The sequence below is a fragment of the Elgaria multicarinata genome, chromosome 2, assembly GCF_023053635.1.
Source record: "Elgaria multicarinata webbii isolate HBS135686 ecotype San Diego chromosome 2, rElgMul1.1.pri, whole genome shotgun sequence".
Classification (NCBI taxonomy): Eukaryota; Metazoa; Chordata; class Lepidosauria; order Squamata; family Anguidae; genus Elgaria; species Elgaria multicarinata.
Window position 1 is genome coordinate 159,680,228 of NC_086172.1, and position 18,384 is coordinate 159,698,611.

Below are 18,384 nucleotides of genomic sequence, written 5' to 3' on the forward strand. Positions count from 1 at the left end.
GCACTGATCTGTCTCTTCCCTTAAAGAAAAATTGTGAGTACAGATGATACAAAGTACATTTTTATACATACTGCCCTTTGAGGGTGCAAAATGCTTCTTATATAATCCTGGTCATTGTTACAACCTTTCTATGGAGCAAGCCGGTTATCCCCATATTGTTTGTGGCGGTGGGGGACACAGTCTGAAAATGTTGGGTTATTAGTATAGTTGGGTAAATCAGCTTAATAATCGAGCCCTCCAAAGCCTTGGGCTTTAAATAACGTCTGCCAAATTAATTGGGAAGTGACATAGCAATTTTCCCTTCAATTTTTCTCTTGTATAATAGAGGGAAAGCGGGGGTGAATGCAAAGGCGACAGTGAAAGAAGCTCGGTTTCTAACTCTCAGATGCCGGTGTTCTAAGCCACCAAAAGATTAAAAGATTATGAAGACGCAGGGATCCAAATGCCTAATCCAGGGGCAGGTGACACGGTGCCCAGAGACACCAATACACCCCTGGACACCTTTCTTGTCACCCGCTAAGGTGCCCTACCCCACACACTTTTTTTAAAAAAATCATTTTCTTAGCAGCAGCTTGGATTGCTGTGAAATAGGTTTCTGTCGGTATTGAAAACTGTGGCTTTCAGAGTAGCTGTTTAGTGTGCTAGGCTTCAGCCCACATCTCTGCCTTGTATTCACTCTTTTGGGCAGGTTACTTGTCCTTTGCCACGCCTCCTATGGCAGCCATTTTGTGGTGGTGCCCTGGACAGTTTATCAAATTGCCAAATGTGCCCGTGCTCCCCAAAAGGCCGCCTATCCCTGTACTCTCTATTTGGAATTCACCAGTCTTTCTAGGATAGTGAAAGAAGATGTGACAAGAAGAAAAAATCTGTTACCAAACCAGTTGGTTACAACTTTTGCCCTCAGGTGAAGTCCACCATAGCAGAGAACTGAAATATTCCCAGGCTCTGAGAGGATATTGTTATTTGGGGTGCTGTGCCCCTCCTATGTTTCTTTGATTCTGGATCAAATTTTGGAAAGTGGGGGTACCTAAATTAAACTATCTCTTGGGAAAATTCAACATGCATATTGAGCATTTGAATAAACAAATCAATGATGCCTTCATCTTGCCAGCATAAGATATAGTTGTTCTTACAGAGAATTAATCTTTAATATTGGACCCAATTAGATGACCAAGTAGGAATCTTTAATCTCTTATTTTCAGAAATACCCTGAACCTCATATCCCTGAGAGATGGGCACTAACCTAAGTAGGCTTTTGTGAGTAAATAATGGTTTGCCAACTTCTTTACTGGCCATGCTCCTGTGCTTTTAACAGAAACCTAAGACGTGGGCAGAGGCCTTACTGGAATGTCAGTATGGGGTGGGAATTCCTGTGTCAGGCAATATAAGTAAGGCCGCTCAAATGGGTGGGGACCCTTGTGTTTATGAGACCTCATCAAGAAACATCATTGGTTAAGTACAAGCAAGCATAAAGGTACTATGAGTTTGACACTCCCTCTTGATAGCAGGAATGTGCTTAGACATATGGTTCTGCCAGACAATCTAGATGGGTCAATAGTGTTATTCTGTAAGCTTTCTATTCAGCCTTTGGAAGACAATATTTATCACTAGCTGTACCCTGCCATGTGTTGCTGTGGCTCAGTTTAGTTAAATTGAAAAGAAAGAAAAGACAAAGTGGATGTTTCTAATATGTTTAATTTCACAATGCTTGTGGATATACAATATTTTTAGTTGTTCCATTGTCTGTGTATAGAGATTGTCTGGTTTGCCGACTCTAGAACATGCAACATGTAATTGTCCATGTGAGAAGCAATCTGTGTCTAGATCTAAACCGCACAATTCTAAAGATTGGCCCTGAGCTTTGTTGATGGTGATTGCAAATGCCAATCGAATTGGGAATTGCAATCTCTTAAATTGAAATGGCATATCTGTTGGAATCATAGGAATGCGAGGAATGAGGACATCTTCACCTTTGAAAGGTCCTGTCAAGATTGTTCCTTCTATGACGTTGCTCAGTAATTTTTTTACTGCAAGCCGCGTGCCATTGCAAAGTTTTGGCTGGTTGATATTTCGCAACATGATAATTGGCATGCCGATTTTCAATTTTTTTCAATTGATTGTTTTTCCGATGAATAACAATATCTCTAGGTTGAAATTGATCTCCGACTATAACAATTACCACTTCGTCTATAGTTGGAGCATTGAATCTTTGCACATGTTCTCCAGCAGGCGTTTTGTCAGCATGAATAACAATCTTGTGTGTATCAGATGGCATCATGTCAATTGCTGTTTTGAACAAATGTACTAAATTGTTTTTTTCGTGAAGTAGCTGTTGCAGTTTTGAAACGATGGACCTTTTTATGCCGGTATAAATTCCGCAGCGTGCATTCAATTCATCATTACCATCACCAATGAAATACATTTGTAGGAATTTATGTTGACTATGTTGAAACGGAAGGAAGGAGCCGGCTTTATGATAAATTTGTCCTTTGACTTTGAAAGTTGGCATAAATGGAGCTGTGATGATTTCTGCGCCGAACGACATCATTTGGAAGCATGAGTTGCATTTCCTGATGTTAGATAGGAAATGCTTTGATTCTGCGGTATATCTGGCAAGCAAAGTTTGTAATGGCTCTGGTGGTTCTCCAAGTTGAGGCAGTTTAATTTTTCCAGCAGCGCAACACATTCCTTTTGTTTCTCCATTAAATTTAAGAGCCTTGCAATAAGGACACACTTCAGTCATAGTGCCGATGAGAACATGCCGCCTCAAACTATAATCATCAGCTGGGTTGTACCGGAATGCAAGGAAACTGTAATCGTGTGATTGTTTACCACGGAGTTGTGTTTGACGCTGATGTGCTGTTTCTTGTTGACGTCTTTCAGCCACTCTCAGCCTGTCACGATCATTCTGTTGAGAACAAAGCAGATCTGAAGCTGCAGAACGCGATTGCCGTGCTCGCAATCGTGCATCCTCAAGTCTGGCTGAACATTGCTTGCCTGGTTCCTTGGCACGTATTTGAGGCATTCTTTTTTTTTTTCTCGTTTGCTGATGCCCGTTCTTCCTCAGTCTGATTTGCAATTTCTCGTCGCAGTGCTTCCGCTCTGCGAGTACGACAACCTAAATGTGATCTTCTGCGAGGCATTATTTGGATGAAGTAAAGCAAATTGTTTGGTTTTTTAAAAAGGATGTTTTTACGGTGAGGAGGTTAGCGGAAACTCCTGGCAGTTACCTTTCTTCAGAATGTGTAACTGTCACAGGTGTGACATCTATATTCACTCAGCCAATTGTGAGAGAACATGCAAATAAGAGAGAAGGCAGAGGCAGTGGATTGGCCTACTGGTTGGCGATGTCACAATGATCAGCAGGACTGGTTTTGAGGAGGCCTATTTCTTCGATTTTAAGACAAACTTTTGTCCCCATATAGAACATAGTTACATAACAATGCTCGCATATTCGAATGCAACGTTGTGTCAAAATTTCAAAGCAATCGGTGAAGAACTTTCGGAGATATAACGAACGATATAATGTTCGAACGAACATTTACATTTTTATTTATATAGATTGACCCTATTCAGACGACATTCTAAGCCACGGAAGTTAAGTATTTCAAGCTAAACATTAGGGCTGTGCACCACCACCCCGAACCGCTTCAGGACCCGATCTGGAACCGGAGTGAGATCCGGAGGCCCGGATCGAGATTCGGATCCCATTTTGCCCTCCCTTCCCCACTTACTTGCCTCTGTGGCAGAGGCAGGTAAGTGGGAATGGGGGCTGAATAGGTCCCCCCTCCCCCCTTACCTGGCTTCCAAATTGGTGGCCACCCTTTTAAAGCCATCCAAACTGGTGGCCATCACTACATCTTGTGGTAGTGAATTCCATAGTTTAACTTTGCGCTGCGTGAAGAAGTCCTTCCTTTTACCTGTCCTGAATCTCCCACCAATCAGCTTCACAGGATAACCCAATGGGTTCTAGTATTATGGGAGAGGGAGAAAAATGTTTCCCTATCCCCGTTCTCCATACCATGCATAATTTCGTACACTTCTATCTTGTCTCCCCTTAGCCTCATTTCCCCCCACCCCCAAACTGAATAATCCCAGCTGTTGTGACCTTCCCATATAGGGGAGATGCTCCATCTCCTTGATCATTTTAGTTGCTCTTCTCTGCCCTTTTTCCATAGCAAAGATGCTCCAGTCCCTTGATCATTTTAAGCTACCCCTTTCTGCACTTTCCCCAGCTCCACAATATCTTTTTTTTTTAGGTATGGTGACCAAAACTGTACACCGTATTCTAAGTGTGGTCGCACCATAAATTTGTATAAAGGCAGTAGGATATTGGCCGTTTTATTCTCAATTCCTTTTCTGATCATGCCTAACATGGAGTTTGCCTTCTTTACAGTGAAGCACCAAGTAGAACCAGGAGGGAATCTACACGTCGTTGTGAGGGCGCTTGCATGCGCCCCCAGTGCGCCCTCACAATGACTGTGTAGACGGAGAAAGAAGAGGCGGAGGAGGAGGCGGCTGGGGAACCGGCCGCGTCCTTGCCGCCACCGCCGCCTCCCCACCGGCCTCCTGCTGCCAGGTAAGAGCCACCCAGGTCGGAGAGCTTGGCGGAAGCGGAAGCCGAGCTCTCCGACCTGGGTGGCTCTTACCCCGGCAGCAGGAGGCCGGCGGGGAGGCGGCAGTGGCGGCAAGGACGCGGCTGGTTCCCCAGCCTCCTCCTCCTCCGCCTCTTCCTCCGTCTCTTCTTTCTCCGTCTACACAGTCGTTGTGAGGGTGCACTGGGGGCGCATGCAAGCGCCCTCACAACGATGTGTAGATTCCCTCCCCGACACAAGGAGCCCTTTTTCGGGCAGGTTCTGAAGCCTTCTCACGAAAGGCGACCTCCTTCAAAGATCACCTTGGCATATGGCGTTAACTGTGGATCTGTGTTCGAGCCCACAACTTTGACATGAACCTGTGCTGCTGTAAATGGGTGACGGGCTACTTTCAGCCTCTAGTCTCAACCTGCAAAATAGGGCGGTTATGGGGAGGAAAATAACCAAGATGGTAAAGCAGCCGGCAAATTGCAGCTGCTCAACAAAGTTCTTTTTCCACTTCAGCCCACCCCTGCTATCCCTCTGAGGCTAACAGCGACAGAAGTCATATAAATTTAGCATCCCTGCCACCCTTCGTCTCCCACCATCATCCCTTGGTTTTCCCTGATCATGTGGCGGAGGCGTGTTAATGACTCAGCCGGTTGCCATGGAAATGCCCAAGCTGTCACAACTTTGGCATTGTGATGTCTCTGCAGGATCAAGGCGTGGGAAGCACAGGACTTGAGACATGATCAAAATGCGATGCTTTTCAGTTTGGCCGAACATAGGAGCCGCGAGGAGTCTTGCTAGTAACACCCGCGAGGGCATTGCGGAATGGTGCTCAGGCAGGTTTGGCTTTTGAGCACGAAGACCAGGTATGAAGACAAACATAATATAAACTTTATATTATGTCTGTCTTCACACTTGATGTTTGTGCTTGAAGGCTATGCCTGCCTCAGAATCTTTTCCTGATGTTCCGGCTGGTGTTAGTTTATATTATAAAGCGAGATTGCCACATAGGAAGGAATATAAGAAGGTGCCTTATACTGAGTCAGTCCACTGGTCCATATAATGCTGTATTGTTTACTACACTCACTGGCAGCAGCTCTCTGGGGCCGTGTTCAGATGACATGCTTACCCATCCCAGATTGCTCAAAAATGAATCCACGGTGGGTTAGCATGTTGTATGGCAGAAGACGCCCCTCCCCATGGTGGGTCATTTACCCATGCTGGCTAACCATCTTCTGCAAGATGGTTAGCGGGCATCCACAGTGGTTCCTGTGTCATCTGGCAGGAACCCTGTGGGTATTTCGGACTGTTCTGGCAAGAAATCCAAAACAAATGGAGGTGACCATAGAGTCCGCTGGCCAGAATGACTGCCACTTCCGGCGACTTTTAGGGTCCTCTCTAAAGACTACAAGATGTGATCTGTCCCATCCAAGCAGCCGCCCATGATCTGAGAGTTAGGCCCCACTGCTTCTGCCATGCTGCAAGAGATGGAGCTATACACACAAGGAACCATCTCCCATCACTGTCTTTCAGCCTAGTCTACTTCACATGGTGTTTGTAAGGATAAAGTTGCAAGGAGGGACAAGTTTGTACACCACCCTGAGCACCTTGGGGGACGGGTGGGGCAGAAGGTGAACTTAGGATGCAATCCTATGCATGTTTAAATAGAAAAACGCCCCAAACTCCCAGCATTCCCCAGCCAGCATGGTTGTCTAAACATGTATAGGATCACACCCTTACAATAATATGAATTTCTCCAGAAGCAGATGCCGGGCCTGCCGCCCAAGTCCAGGCTGTCTTCTGTCTGTGGGGAACCTGTGTCCCTCCAGATGCTGTTGGGACTCCAACTCCCATCAGCCCCAGCCAGCAGTGATGGGACACGAAGTCAACATCTGGAGGTTGCCAAACCCTGCTTTCGTCCAACCATACCTCTCCAAGCTCTGCTACCTGAGCATCTTTTAAATGGTGACGCTACGGACTGAACGTGTGGGACCTTTTGCACGTAAAGCATGCGCTCTACCACTGAGCTATGGCCTGTCCCATGCCTCCGTTTGGAGCTGTCCTGAATATGTGACGATGGGTTAAATCCAACAAAACTTGCCCTTGCTCTCCTCCCCCTGCAGCCCCCCCATGACCTCCTCCCCCCAAACTGCTCCAAAGGTCCTCCAACCCTCCACAGCAGGTTTAGGGTGTGCAGGTTGGGGAAGGGAATCCATCTCACCAGTAGTTTCCATTCTGTTGGCAGCCAGCCAGCACCGGATCCAACCCAATGCAAGTATTTTACTCCCTACATCAGTACGACAATGGAACCAGTTACCTAGGGAGGTTGTGGGCTCTCCCACACTAGAGGCATTCAAGAGGCAGCTGGACAACCACCTGTTCAGGTATTCCTGCATTGAGCAGGGGGTTGGACTCGATGGCCTTACAGGCCCCTTCCAACTCTACTATTCTATGATTCTAGGAATGGGGAACGTGTGGCCCCCAAGATGTTGGTGGACTTCAATTCCCATCAGGCCTTGCCAGCAAGGCAATGATCAGGCATGATGGAGGTTGGAGGGCCACCTGCTTCCTAAATCTTCTTGGGAATTTTCCACATGGGGGCCTGAATTGAGTGACTCCTCATCTGGAAGGGAATGCCCTCGCATTGCCCCTGGATGGCTGGACTGATTTGGCCCGAAGATCAATAGCGGCTTCTAAATGAGATGCAATTGTACATCCTTTCCAGCCATCTGTTCAATGAGATTGCATTCCGCAGCATCTCAAAGGGAACCAATTAGGGAGCCATGAATTTAATAAATCCTAATTATTTTGTTTGTACATACAACGAGACCCAAATAATTTGCACAGCAAGGAGCTTTAATTAGGTTGAGCGCTGCAGAAAATAAATCAAACAGAACTACTGAACCCCATAAATAACCTGCTTTGATTTCCAATTGACGCTAAGTATGCTCTTGCAATACTTTCAACAACTTAGAAGTCAACCTTTGAAGACACATTTATCATCATTATTTTTTAATATTTGTTTTTACAATGCTCTGAAGTATTCTAGCAGCCAAGAAGCTATTCCATCACTGTCAACCTATGGAATTAGCTGCAGAACCCAGTGCATTAACTTTCTCATTTTAATCTTCTAGTCCCCTGTTTATGGATAAAATGATAGCAGTGTGCACTCTTAATTTGCAACCTTTCTCTCTGTACCCTATTTATTCAGGTAAGGTTTTTACGGCCAGTGATGATCAGGGAATAGTTCTTTTAGAGTTGCAGCCTATTTATACTTACCTAGGAGTAAGTCCCATTGAACTCAGTGAGACTTACATCTGAGTAAACATGTATACCATTACACTGAAGATGGCTATTAAAAAAGGTCTGATCATTTGGGAAGTAGATGTTGCTATCTTCTCTGAGTTTGCAGGGTCAGGTTTAGCTAAAAAAAATCCAAACAAGACATAAAAATGGTGAAAAATATGGCCTAGATTGGCCACCTTTAGTGTCCCTTCCAGAAGAAAACGGTATTTTTGTCTCGGTGTCTGGCGGTCTTCTCGCCAGGAATTAAATAAAGCATGTTGTTTTTCCTAGGGCTATAATACATGCTGAGGGAAACATTCCTGCCACTTGAACTCTCATACTGGGTGGCAGCAGGGATATTCAGTGACTTTCAATATCCAGTGTTTGATTTCCTCATCCTATAAATGGGTTGGATCCCAGGTACCAAAGAACGGTGCATCTAGGACACAGGGAATTGGATGGATTAAAGTTGGCTTAAGAAATGGTCCCTATTTTTGTGGGTTTATGAGACAAGGGTAGGAAAGAACAATTTTGAAGAATTTTTGGGGTGTGCATGGAAGTTTGAGGGGGGGAGGGTTGGGAGATTAAATTAATTAAGAGAGACAATCCTGGTTGCCCTCACCAGGATGATTAGGGGTCTGGAAACAAAGCCCTATGAAGAGAGACTGAAAGAACTGGGCATGTTTAGCCTGGAGAAGAGAAGATTGAGGGGAGACATGATAGCACTCTTCAAATACTTAAAAGGTTGTCACACAGAGGAGGGCCAGGATCTCTTCTCGATCCTCCCAGAGTGCAGGAACATAGGAGGCTGCTTTATACTTGGTCCATGTAGCCCAGTTTTGTTGGCTAGGATGACCATATGGAAAGGAAGACAGGGCTCCTGCATCTTTGACAGTTGTATAAAAAAGGGAATTTCAGTAGGTGTCATTGGTATGCATGCAGCACCTGGTGAAATTCCCTCTTCATCACAACAGTTTAAGGTGCAGGGACCCTGTCCTCTGGTCACTCTAATATAGACCAGATGGAAAAGAGGGCAGGGTCCTGCAGGCAGGGTTCCTGCAGCTTTAATTGTTGTGATGAAGAGTTGAAGTCCATCAGGCCGGGGAAGGCTGTTCTAAAGAGTTTGAGCCTTTTAAAAAAACAACAACAGTTATAATTTCTGTCAAAACACTGACATTCTTAACAGAAAGGAAAACTTCTGGATCTACAGACTCACGACACTTAAGGTAGTGTCCAAAGTTAGTCCTACATAAAGTAGACCCATTGAAATGAATGAGACTTAAGTTAGTCCTTACTAAGTCAAGTCCCATTAATTTCAACAGTTCTATTCTATGTAGGGCTAATATTGGATACTACCTTAGTCCGTATGGCCTTAACCTGGAGGACAATTCATAGGCTTTATACAACTCATATCTGCTTCTGCTTCTTTTTTTCCTCTTAGGGATTTTCATCTCCCAGTGTTCCAACTGCCACACTTGGTATCCATTTAACATCACAGCTACTGGTGAAGGTGGAAGCCAAAACATTTAGCACCAAATCTATTTTTAAATTACTCTGTAGTTAGTTTATCTATCTATCTATCTGTTGAAGACTGACTGCATCCATGGTGAAACCAGAGCTTTTGTGAACAAATAAAAACATGCTTCTTTTTTTTTACCTTTCTGAATGCCGTGGGCTCTTCCAAAGAACTTGTCATCTGTTTTAAAAGACAAAAGTTTTGCTTTTTAAGCATGAAACATGGGTTCCCTGTGGAACTTGTAAACCAATGTTTATTTCGCAGGGGAGAATGTTGCTTTAAAATTTCTCATCATCTGGACAAGCTAAAGCAGCAGGTGATTTTCATTTAATGAGCTTTATAGCACACACAACCAGTTTAAATTCCAAATGGATTTTGTTTCCAAACAATTTAAGTTGGATAATACAGGCTCACAATGGAAATAACTATGATTTTACTGACACCTAGTGACTAATCGTAACTTTGCAGGAAGTGCCTGGATAAAATCACGCTACAAAACAACCTTAACAATTTAATTTTCCCCGGTATCTTCTTATTAGATACCTTCACTCCAACATTTGCAATCAGGACTTTGGGTACCAAGAAGAGTTCATCCTCTCCCCATCCTAAGCACATACCCCAAATTAGTAGGACCTTCTATATATGAAACAGCAAAAAATGGAACTAGACGGTATTTATTTATTTATTGCATTTCTATACTGCCCAATAGCCGAAGCTCTCTGGGTGGTTTATGGTACTGAACACAACCTCAAATCTCCTTCTCTTCTCTTTCCAAATGACATGTACAGCCTGTTCAGACAACACACTAAGCCATGGTTAGGCCGCTAACCCTATTGCAGCAAAAGGTTAGTAAGCGTATTTAAACTGTGGTTATGTAGCCACCCTATGGAATGGTTCACACCATGTGCTAAGCCATAATGTTTAGCTCAAAGTGCTCAACCACCATGGCTTAGTGTGTCATTTGAACAAGATTGAAGAAAAGCAAAATACATGGTCTGGCATTTTTGCACCCCTATAGCCAGTGTGGCATAGTGGCTAAAGTGTTGGACTGGGAGTCGGGAGATCCAGTTTCTAGTTCCCACTCAGGCCATGGAAACCCACTGGGTGACTTTGGGCCAGTCACAGACTCTCAGCCCAGCCTACCTCACAGGGTTGTTGTTGTGAGGATAAAATTGATAAAATTGGGTTCCTTAAGAGGAAAAAAGGTGGGATATAAAGGCGGGATATAAATGCAATAAAAATAAATAAAAAATATAGGGAGCAACCAATGAAGCAGAGCAGGATAGGTTAGGAGTAAGGGTGTACAAATCCATCAGTTTTGGTTTCTCTCAATTTCTCATTTTTCCAATCTTAATTTCAGTTTGTCTTGAACTTGGGAATTTCTCCAGTCTTAACTTCAGTTCATCTTGAATTTGAGGTTTTTTTTTTAAGTCTGCATGAAAATTCATAAGCAATTTTGCATACATTTCTCCTAATGCACACATTTTTTGCTGCATATACACCTTTTCCAGCAATTATCCTAACCTAATGCGTTTAAACATTATTTCCGCTAATATACGCATTTCTGTAGGCCTTTTATTGATTGGAGAAATCCCCTGCAAAACTGAGAGGTGTGGATTTCAAATGATAACCGAATCTCTCCCTCGTCCCTGGTTAAAAGTGCAATGGAATCACATCACATTTTCGTTGCGTGGCACGTTACCAATGGAAAGAAAATGGAGAGGACACATGGGTGTTGTTTTTGACAGCAGCCATACAGCTCCAGTAATGTGCCCTTCCAGCTTAAAAAGCTCCAAACAAGAGTGGCATACTTTGGTCTTGACATGGCCCAGTTGCCAAGGAGAGCTACTTACTGTTGTAATGCCTTAAAGTGTTGATAGTTTGACATAAAGCAATATGGAATACAGTATTCTCATAGAACCATGTGCTGTTCAACATTTCCTGAAGTATTTGAATGTGGACATTGTTTGAGGCCCTTTCTGCACCTAAAGGTGTTGAGGAACGCAGGAGAGACGATCCCAGACTTATCTGATTCCAGGATCATCGCCTTGCGTCCAAATGGCCATGCGACGTCCCGGACGACGTGCCCGTTGTGGCCACAATTTTTTTTTTTTTTTAAAAAAAGAAAACTAAGGTTAAAAAAAAAAAAAAGCGGCCACCCCTGCTCCCACCCCCTAATGTCCCTTCATTCATTCCAGCCTGGCTCCTTCCCTCCACTGTCCCCAGCTACTCAAGAGGAGGAGGAGAGAAGCTGAGACGGGCGACCACACCTCATGCAGTCTCAGGACGATCCCAAGACTGCGAGAAGAATGGGGTTTTCCTAGGATTTTTATCCCTGGGAAAACCCGTGCCCATCCCCACTGCCCCCAGGAGTCCCCTTTAGATGCACAGGGACTCAGCCGTGACCAGCCAGGACGATCGGGCTTGGTGTAGACATGGCCTGAGACTGGGTGACCAGTTTTCTGACCAAGTATAGGGATGCAAATTTTCTTATTTGCGAACATGCTTACTGTGGCTCCATTGGGCAGCAGACAGGCTGCACAAGCCGTGGGTTTAGCCTGGTTGTGCTTTTTTTATACTGTATTTTGTATTTGTGTTTTTAGATTGTTGGTTGTTTTATTATGTTCATCATGGTTTAAATTTTTGTGAACCGCCCACAGAGCTTCTGCTATTGGGTGGTATAGAAATGTAATAAATAAATAAATAAATAAAAATACCCTATAGAATAACGGGAAAGATTCACCATCCCTCTGCTACTAGCCACTCTCCAAAATCACAAGGCCTACCAGTGAGCTGCTGGAGTCGTTCAGTTTAGATTTGTAGAGCATCCATCGGTAACGCAACTCCTCCAGTTCCTCAGGGTTCTTGACAATTGGCTGAAGACGCAAGAGATCCTCAAAATGATGCTGACCCTCAGGAACACGAGATTGAAGCTCCTGTAGGGCAGGGGGAGATCAATTACTGCTCTGTCACACAAACGCTGGGAGGTGGGGCAGGGCTGGGGATACATGGTGATTTTGAGCAGCTTCCTACGTTAACTCTTTACCAATACGTATATATGAGCGAGTTTCACAAATATTTGCAACCAGGAAGTCACAAAATGGTTAAATGCCCCTTTTATTATCCCTTTATTAAGCTTCCACGTGAGGGTGTCATGCCCCTAACCCTCTGTCCTTCCAGTGTGCAACAGAGGATTATGAAGAGGACGAGGCACAGGCTACATCCCCAGGGAAAGGACAATCAGGGCCTCATTCAGGGCATTTTCAGCTAGGGGACATAGCCATGCCTCTGATTCAGGAGATGAGTCCCAGTGGAAGTTCCATCTCCTCAGCCTTGCAGACGTCTCAGGCTACAAAATCAGACAAAGGCGCTTTAACAGTCCAGTCAACTCCTCCAGGAGGGGCAGAGCTGACAGTACTCACAGGTCTTTTCAGCCTTCAGTTGGCTCTAGCTCCCTGCTGAGACAACATTCTCCTATTGCCCAAGTAAATGAAAGTTCCAGCCAGCAGGGGAAACTTGAAACTATCCAAAGTCCTATTCAACTTTGATGTTGCCTACTGTGCCTGATTAGACTGTATCTGCTAAACTTTGCCTACTGTGACCTGACTCTGCTTATTGAATGGGACTTTGCCTGCTTGATCTGCCCATCATCAGATGTTACTGGCTTCTCCTGCAAGCCTCAAGTACCCACAGAATGAGATCGAAGGCCCCTTTACATGGTTTTTATTTCATGGTTTTATATTGCTTGTCTTTATGTTATATACCATTTTGAATTAATTAGAAAATAAGCTACTCTGAAAAATGCTGAAATACTTCAGACTGTTGAGGAAGGGCTGTAGTTCAAAGCTAGAGCACATGGGCTTGCATCCAATGGTTTCAAGGGATAGGAGATCTTCTATAGGAGGAAAGAGAGGGAGGGAGGCATTTTTTGATGATCAAAGAGCCTTTGGTCAGTTGAGAGATGCTTTTGGATATGATCCAGTATTTGTATACAGAAGACTCCTGGCATCTCCAAGCAGGGCTGGGAAAAAGTCCTTCTTGAAGCTTTGGAGAGCTGCTGCTTGTGAGCTAGATGAACGTCTTTGCTTTGCACCTTGGATAGCTCCTTTGGAGTTCTGAATGGTTCTGACTGAAACCCCACTGACATTGGAGCCACCAGCCTCCACTATACAAAGCACCTTCCTATGCTCCTGTCCCATTGCTACAAGCCAGACCAAGGTATCCACTTAACCAGATCGTACAGTACTGCCAAATTCATGCGGCACAATGGAGTGGAACAAACCTTTAGACTGCTGTTCCTTGCTTCAAGTCCTTCACTACTGGATAACTTCATGGCAAGAATATTTGACAGCTTGGCATTTTCTCCTTGCAACCACTGTTCAAAGTTCTGGATGAGCTGGAGATCACTAGTATCTTCGCCTTGGTCCGTGTTCTTCTGGATTACAGGGGATGAAAATTAGGAGGACATAAATGAGGAAGAAAACAAGGAGATGTACTTTCTCCAAGTTAAGATTAGATTCGTGCCTTTCCCCAAAGAGTCAACCATAAAGTGTTCCAGAGAAGTTGCTGATTTCTCTTAACCTGTGTTTATGAGGCACAGGATAGATAAAAATCAATGTTGTTAAAAATTGGCTTTTTAAAGACGTTACTTCTTTTTTTGTGAGGGCAAGGCTGGGCCAAGGCAGAGTGAAGCAGAAAGGAGCAATACTGGAAAGAAAAATAGAAGACAAAATGTCCATCTTCCTGTATTTTCATACTAAGAGCCTCATCGGAGGGGAGGAAATCGTGTTTCTCTACCGTTTCTTTGCCTCCCGCTTCTGTCCCACGATAGGGATGAATAGCTTCCTGTCTAAAGAAACAGGAAGCAAGGAACAACCACATGACCCATTCAGTGGGCGATTTTATCGCACTGCTCCTCCTGCACACAGCAGGAAATGGTGTCAGGTAGCGTTAAAGTAAAAAAAAAAAAAAGGATTTTCTGGGTCTTATTTTGTGAAGGAAAAAAGAACAGAAGGAGCGGGAGACATGCTGGAGGCAGACGTTGTCGTCAAACGGACCCGCGAAGTCCTTGAATGGCCAGTAACAAGCGTGCTATAAAGCACTCATCTGATGATGCAGTAAGGTTGCAATCCTATACCCATTTACCTGGGAGTTTGTCCCATTGAACCCAATGGAATCTATTTCTGAGGAGACATATATAGGATTGTACTCTTAACCTCAAACTGTCATGGGTGCCTGGTCTTAAGAAAGACCCTAAGTGGGAATATTTCCTCTATAGGTAAAAAAGAAAGAAAGAAAAGGAAAGCAGGAAAAATATATACAGTGAGCCAAAGAGATGCATAGACCATAACAATAAATAATTAAAAAAATATTTCTTACCCGCCTCTCCATTTTGATCGAGGCGGGGAACAACTATAAATATAAAACACTTAAAACTGAATTAAGAACATAAAATACATTGTTAAAACATTTATTAAAGGTACTTCTACAGCTGCACCCCCCCCCCCAAATTAGGGGCAATGTTAAAAAGGACTTTTAAGGCAATGGAAAAGAACACTTTCAGCATTCGAAATATTTCAGAGCCAAGAGCAGGCTTCATTCCCAAGGTGTCTGCTGTTGGATAGCATGTCAGCGTTACAACCTACACCCGCTGTGAATATGGCCCCATGTTTCCTGTTAAAAAGTTTGATAGCTAAACGAAGAGTTGTAAAACACAGAAAACACCCTTGGAACTAAAACAAGGCCCAGGTCCAAGCAGCATGGCCTTCTATAAAGAATCAAAATAAAATTAGGATCTGCTTAAAAAAAAAATCAGGATTTAATTTGAGCCAGGGCTCGTCCGGGTTCAAACCCAGCACCTGTAAACTTTGCCCTGCAACTCATTTTCAATGTCTGGGGTCAGCATTTAGTAATCATAACAAAGTAATGCGCGGCGATTGCATCTGTAAACTAGGTTTCCACCCCCCCACTGAATCCCCGTTGCTTGCCCCAGGGTGACTGGGAATAAAAGGGAACACTTCCAAATCAGAGAGCGTGCTTTTGAGACATGTTTGAGACCCAGGACTAGTGGAGGCTGGTGGCATCGATGACAGTGGGGCGGTAAACCCACTCCGGGTTTCAGTCAGAACCAGTCAGATCTCTAAAGGAGCTATGCCTTTAGAGTTTTGACTGGTTCTGACTGAAACCTGGAGTGGATTCACCGCCCCACCGACTTCGGAGCTAACAGCCTCCACTGTCTAGGACCCATGGGTTTTTTTTAGAACTAAGTTCCTCCTTAGACATTTCATTGTATCCAGTACTGTCAGGGTGAATCTTACTTTGACATCTCTGATGGGACAGTTTTCCCCTCTGCACCTGAGGGTAGCTGGTTAGTTTAGGGCAGCCTAAGCTAACCTGGCCCCCTCTAGTTGTCTTTGGACTACAACTCCCATTATCCTCAGCCAAAAGTCCCAGTTCTGAGACTTTAGTAGAGGTTCAGCCTGTTCTATTACCAGTCCCCTCAGTAAGAACTGTATGCTACAGCAAAAACAGGACTCAGACGCTTTTACTCACCCAGGAGTGGTTTAGATCTTCTATAGAGTGAATGACAAATCCCCGTGCTGGTATGTTGCCCGAAAGGGTTATTCTTTTGCCTGCATCTGTTGACGTCCTGTTTGGATGGATTTTCTGGAGGAGACTGAGATGATGAAAATCAGGAGGGGGAAAGAAGGGGATGGGTTTTGTTGTTATTAAACTAATGCACACAATGTTCATAAATGCAGACTCCATATTTCGTCCTATGGCCAGAACCCAAAACAAAGTAAAACTTCCTTAGGATTTTCATGGGCTGCGTCCAGTGCTGTTAATGGTGTGTTGGACGATGGCCTATATATTGAAAAGGTGCCAAAACATCGTTGAGCTGAGTCAATTCATCGACTGCACAAAACCCACCCACAAAAGCAATAACATTTTTGTAAACCACCCAGAAAGCTTTGGCTATTGGGCAGTATAATGAAATGAAATAATAAATAAAAATAAATAAATAAATAAATAAACAAGGAACAAGCATCATGGAATCTAATTGTCACCAGCCAAAGGGCCAAGGAAGGCCTGTGGATTTGAACAACAGAGCCATGCTGGATCTGATCAAAGGCCTATCTAAGCTCAGCATTCTGCTGCCAACCAAACACCAGTGGTTAACCCACAAGCAGGACATTTATTTATCTGATTTGTACCTGCTTCCTTTCTGCCCAGAAAATAGCACTCAAGACACCTTACACCCATAGGAACTTTATATGTATCAATTTCAATGTGATTAAAAGAGTACAACTACATTAAAGACATAATAGCAGAATAGAGGAAATACTCAGCCCAACAGAGGAGCTTTCATGCCAAAGACTTTCTCGAATAATAAAAAAAAGTCTTTTCCTGCTGGAGGAAAGACAGCAAAGAAGGCACCCACCCACCCATCCTTGGCAGGGAGTTCGCGGCCTGGGAGCAGCCACCAAGAAGGGAAGGTTACAATAGCTGGGACTGTTCAGCTTGGGGAAAAGAAGGCCAAGGAGAGACATGCTAGAGGTGTACAAAATTATGCACGGGATGGAGAATGTGGATAGGGAGACATTTTTCTCCCTCTCCCATAATACTAAAATCCAGGGACGTCCCATGAAGCTGATTGGTGGGGAGATTCAGGACAGATAAAAGGAAGTACTTCTTCACATAGTGTATAACTAGACTCTGGAATTCATTACCCCAAGACATAGTGATGGCCACCAATCTGGATGGCTTTAAAAGGGGATTAGATAAATTCCTGGAGGAGAAGGCTGTCGATGACTATCAATCCTAAAAGCTGTGTGCTATCTCCAGTAGCAGAGGCAGTAAGACTACATACACCAGTTGCTGGGGAACATGGGGGGGGGGAGGGTGTTGTCACACTCATGTTCTGCTTGTGAGTTCCTGGTCAATAGCTGGTTGGTCACCGTGTGAACAAAATGTTGAACTAGATGAACCCTTGGTCTGTTCCAACATGACACTTGCGTCTTTATGTTCTTAAGGCCCTCTCTTGAAGATTTTAAAATCTGGGTAGGCTCACATGGGAGAAGGTGGTCTTTCAGGCAGCCTGGTCTCAAGCCAGATAGGGCTTTGTAGGACATAGGTAGCACTTCTGATTGTGCCTGGAAACAGACTGGTTAACAAGGGAGTTGCATGCTCCTTATACTGGCCCCAGTCAGCAGTCTGGCTGCAGCATTCTGGGCCAGTTGAATTTTCCAAACAAGTTTTCAAAGAGAGGTCTGCCTGGCGCCTACACTGTATTCTTTTCGTCACCAGCTGAAGACCTTTTTATTTTCTCAGTATTTTAACACCTAAATTTAAACTTTGCTGTAATAATTCTGTATTTTAATCCTATATCAATTTCTGCTGTGTGGTTTTATCCTGGTTGTGCTTTTTATATTGTATTTTGTATTTGGGTTTTTAGATTGTTGGATGTTTTATTATGTTCTTAATGGTTTTAATTTTTGTGAACCGCCCAGAGAGCTTCGGCTGTTGGGCAGTATAAAAATGTAATAAATAAATAAATAAAGGCAGCCCCCATAGAGTGCGTTGCAGCAGTCCAAACAGGCTGCAACTAAGGCATGAGTTACCTGCCCTCTTCTGCTGCTGCTCTTCAGCAACTACTGCTTCTGATCCTGGACTAGTAGCCATTGATGGCCTTGTCCTCCACGAATGTGTCTAATCCCCTTTTATTTGGCAGAACTGGAAAGTCAATCCAGCAGGAAAGCTGCCCGCTGAACTCACGCCTCACCTGGAGAGAAGCTGTGAGCACGGCCAACTACTTAGGAAGCTCAGTGATGTCACGGTCCCCTATATATAGAACCTTTGCCCGTTCTTAGCAGCAAGGCAATCTGTTTAAGCTATTTATCTGAACTAGAGCTGAAACCCATGTGAACCCTGCTCCCACCCCCAAAACACCCAATTTAGATTCAAGGCCATCCCCTTCAGGCTGGCAGAAACAAATCCTGA

At 44.1% G+C, this 18,384-nt stretch overlaps 1 protein-coding gene across 4 annotated transcripts in view; it reads right to left on the minus strand.

Moving 5' to 3' along the window:
• The window catches only part of SYNE3 (spectrin repeat containing nuclear envelope family member 3), a 106,862-nt gene that overhangs the window by 5,013 nt on the left and 83,465 nt on the right, over positions 1 to 18,384 (minus strand). For 3 of the 4 annotated variants that reach the window (XM_063118009.1, XM_063118008.1, XM_063118010.1), the window contains 4 exons: positions 15,937 to 16,060; positions 13,667 to 13,819; positions 12,171 to 12,320; positions 9,526 to 9,564 (listed from right to left, as the gene is read on the minus strand). In XM_063118009.1, coding sequence (XP_062974079.1) covers positions 9,526 to 9,564; positions 12,171 to 12,320; positions 13,667 to 13,819; positions 15,937 to 16,060 — 466 coding nt within the window. The remainder of the gene's footprint in view (positions 1 to 9,525; positions 9,565 to 12,170; positions 12,321 to 13,666; positions 13,820 to 15,936; positions 16,061 to 18,384) is intronic. The other variant, XM_063118012.1, reaches the window with a different exon arrangement.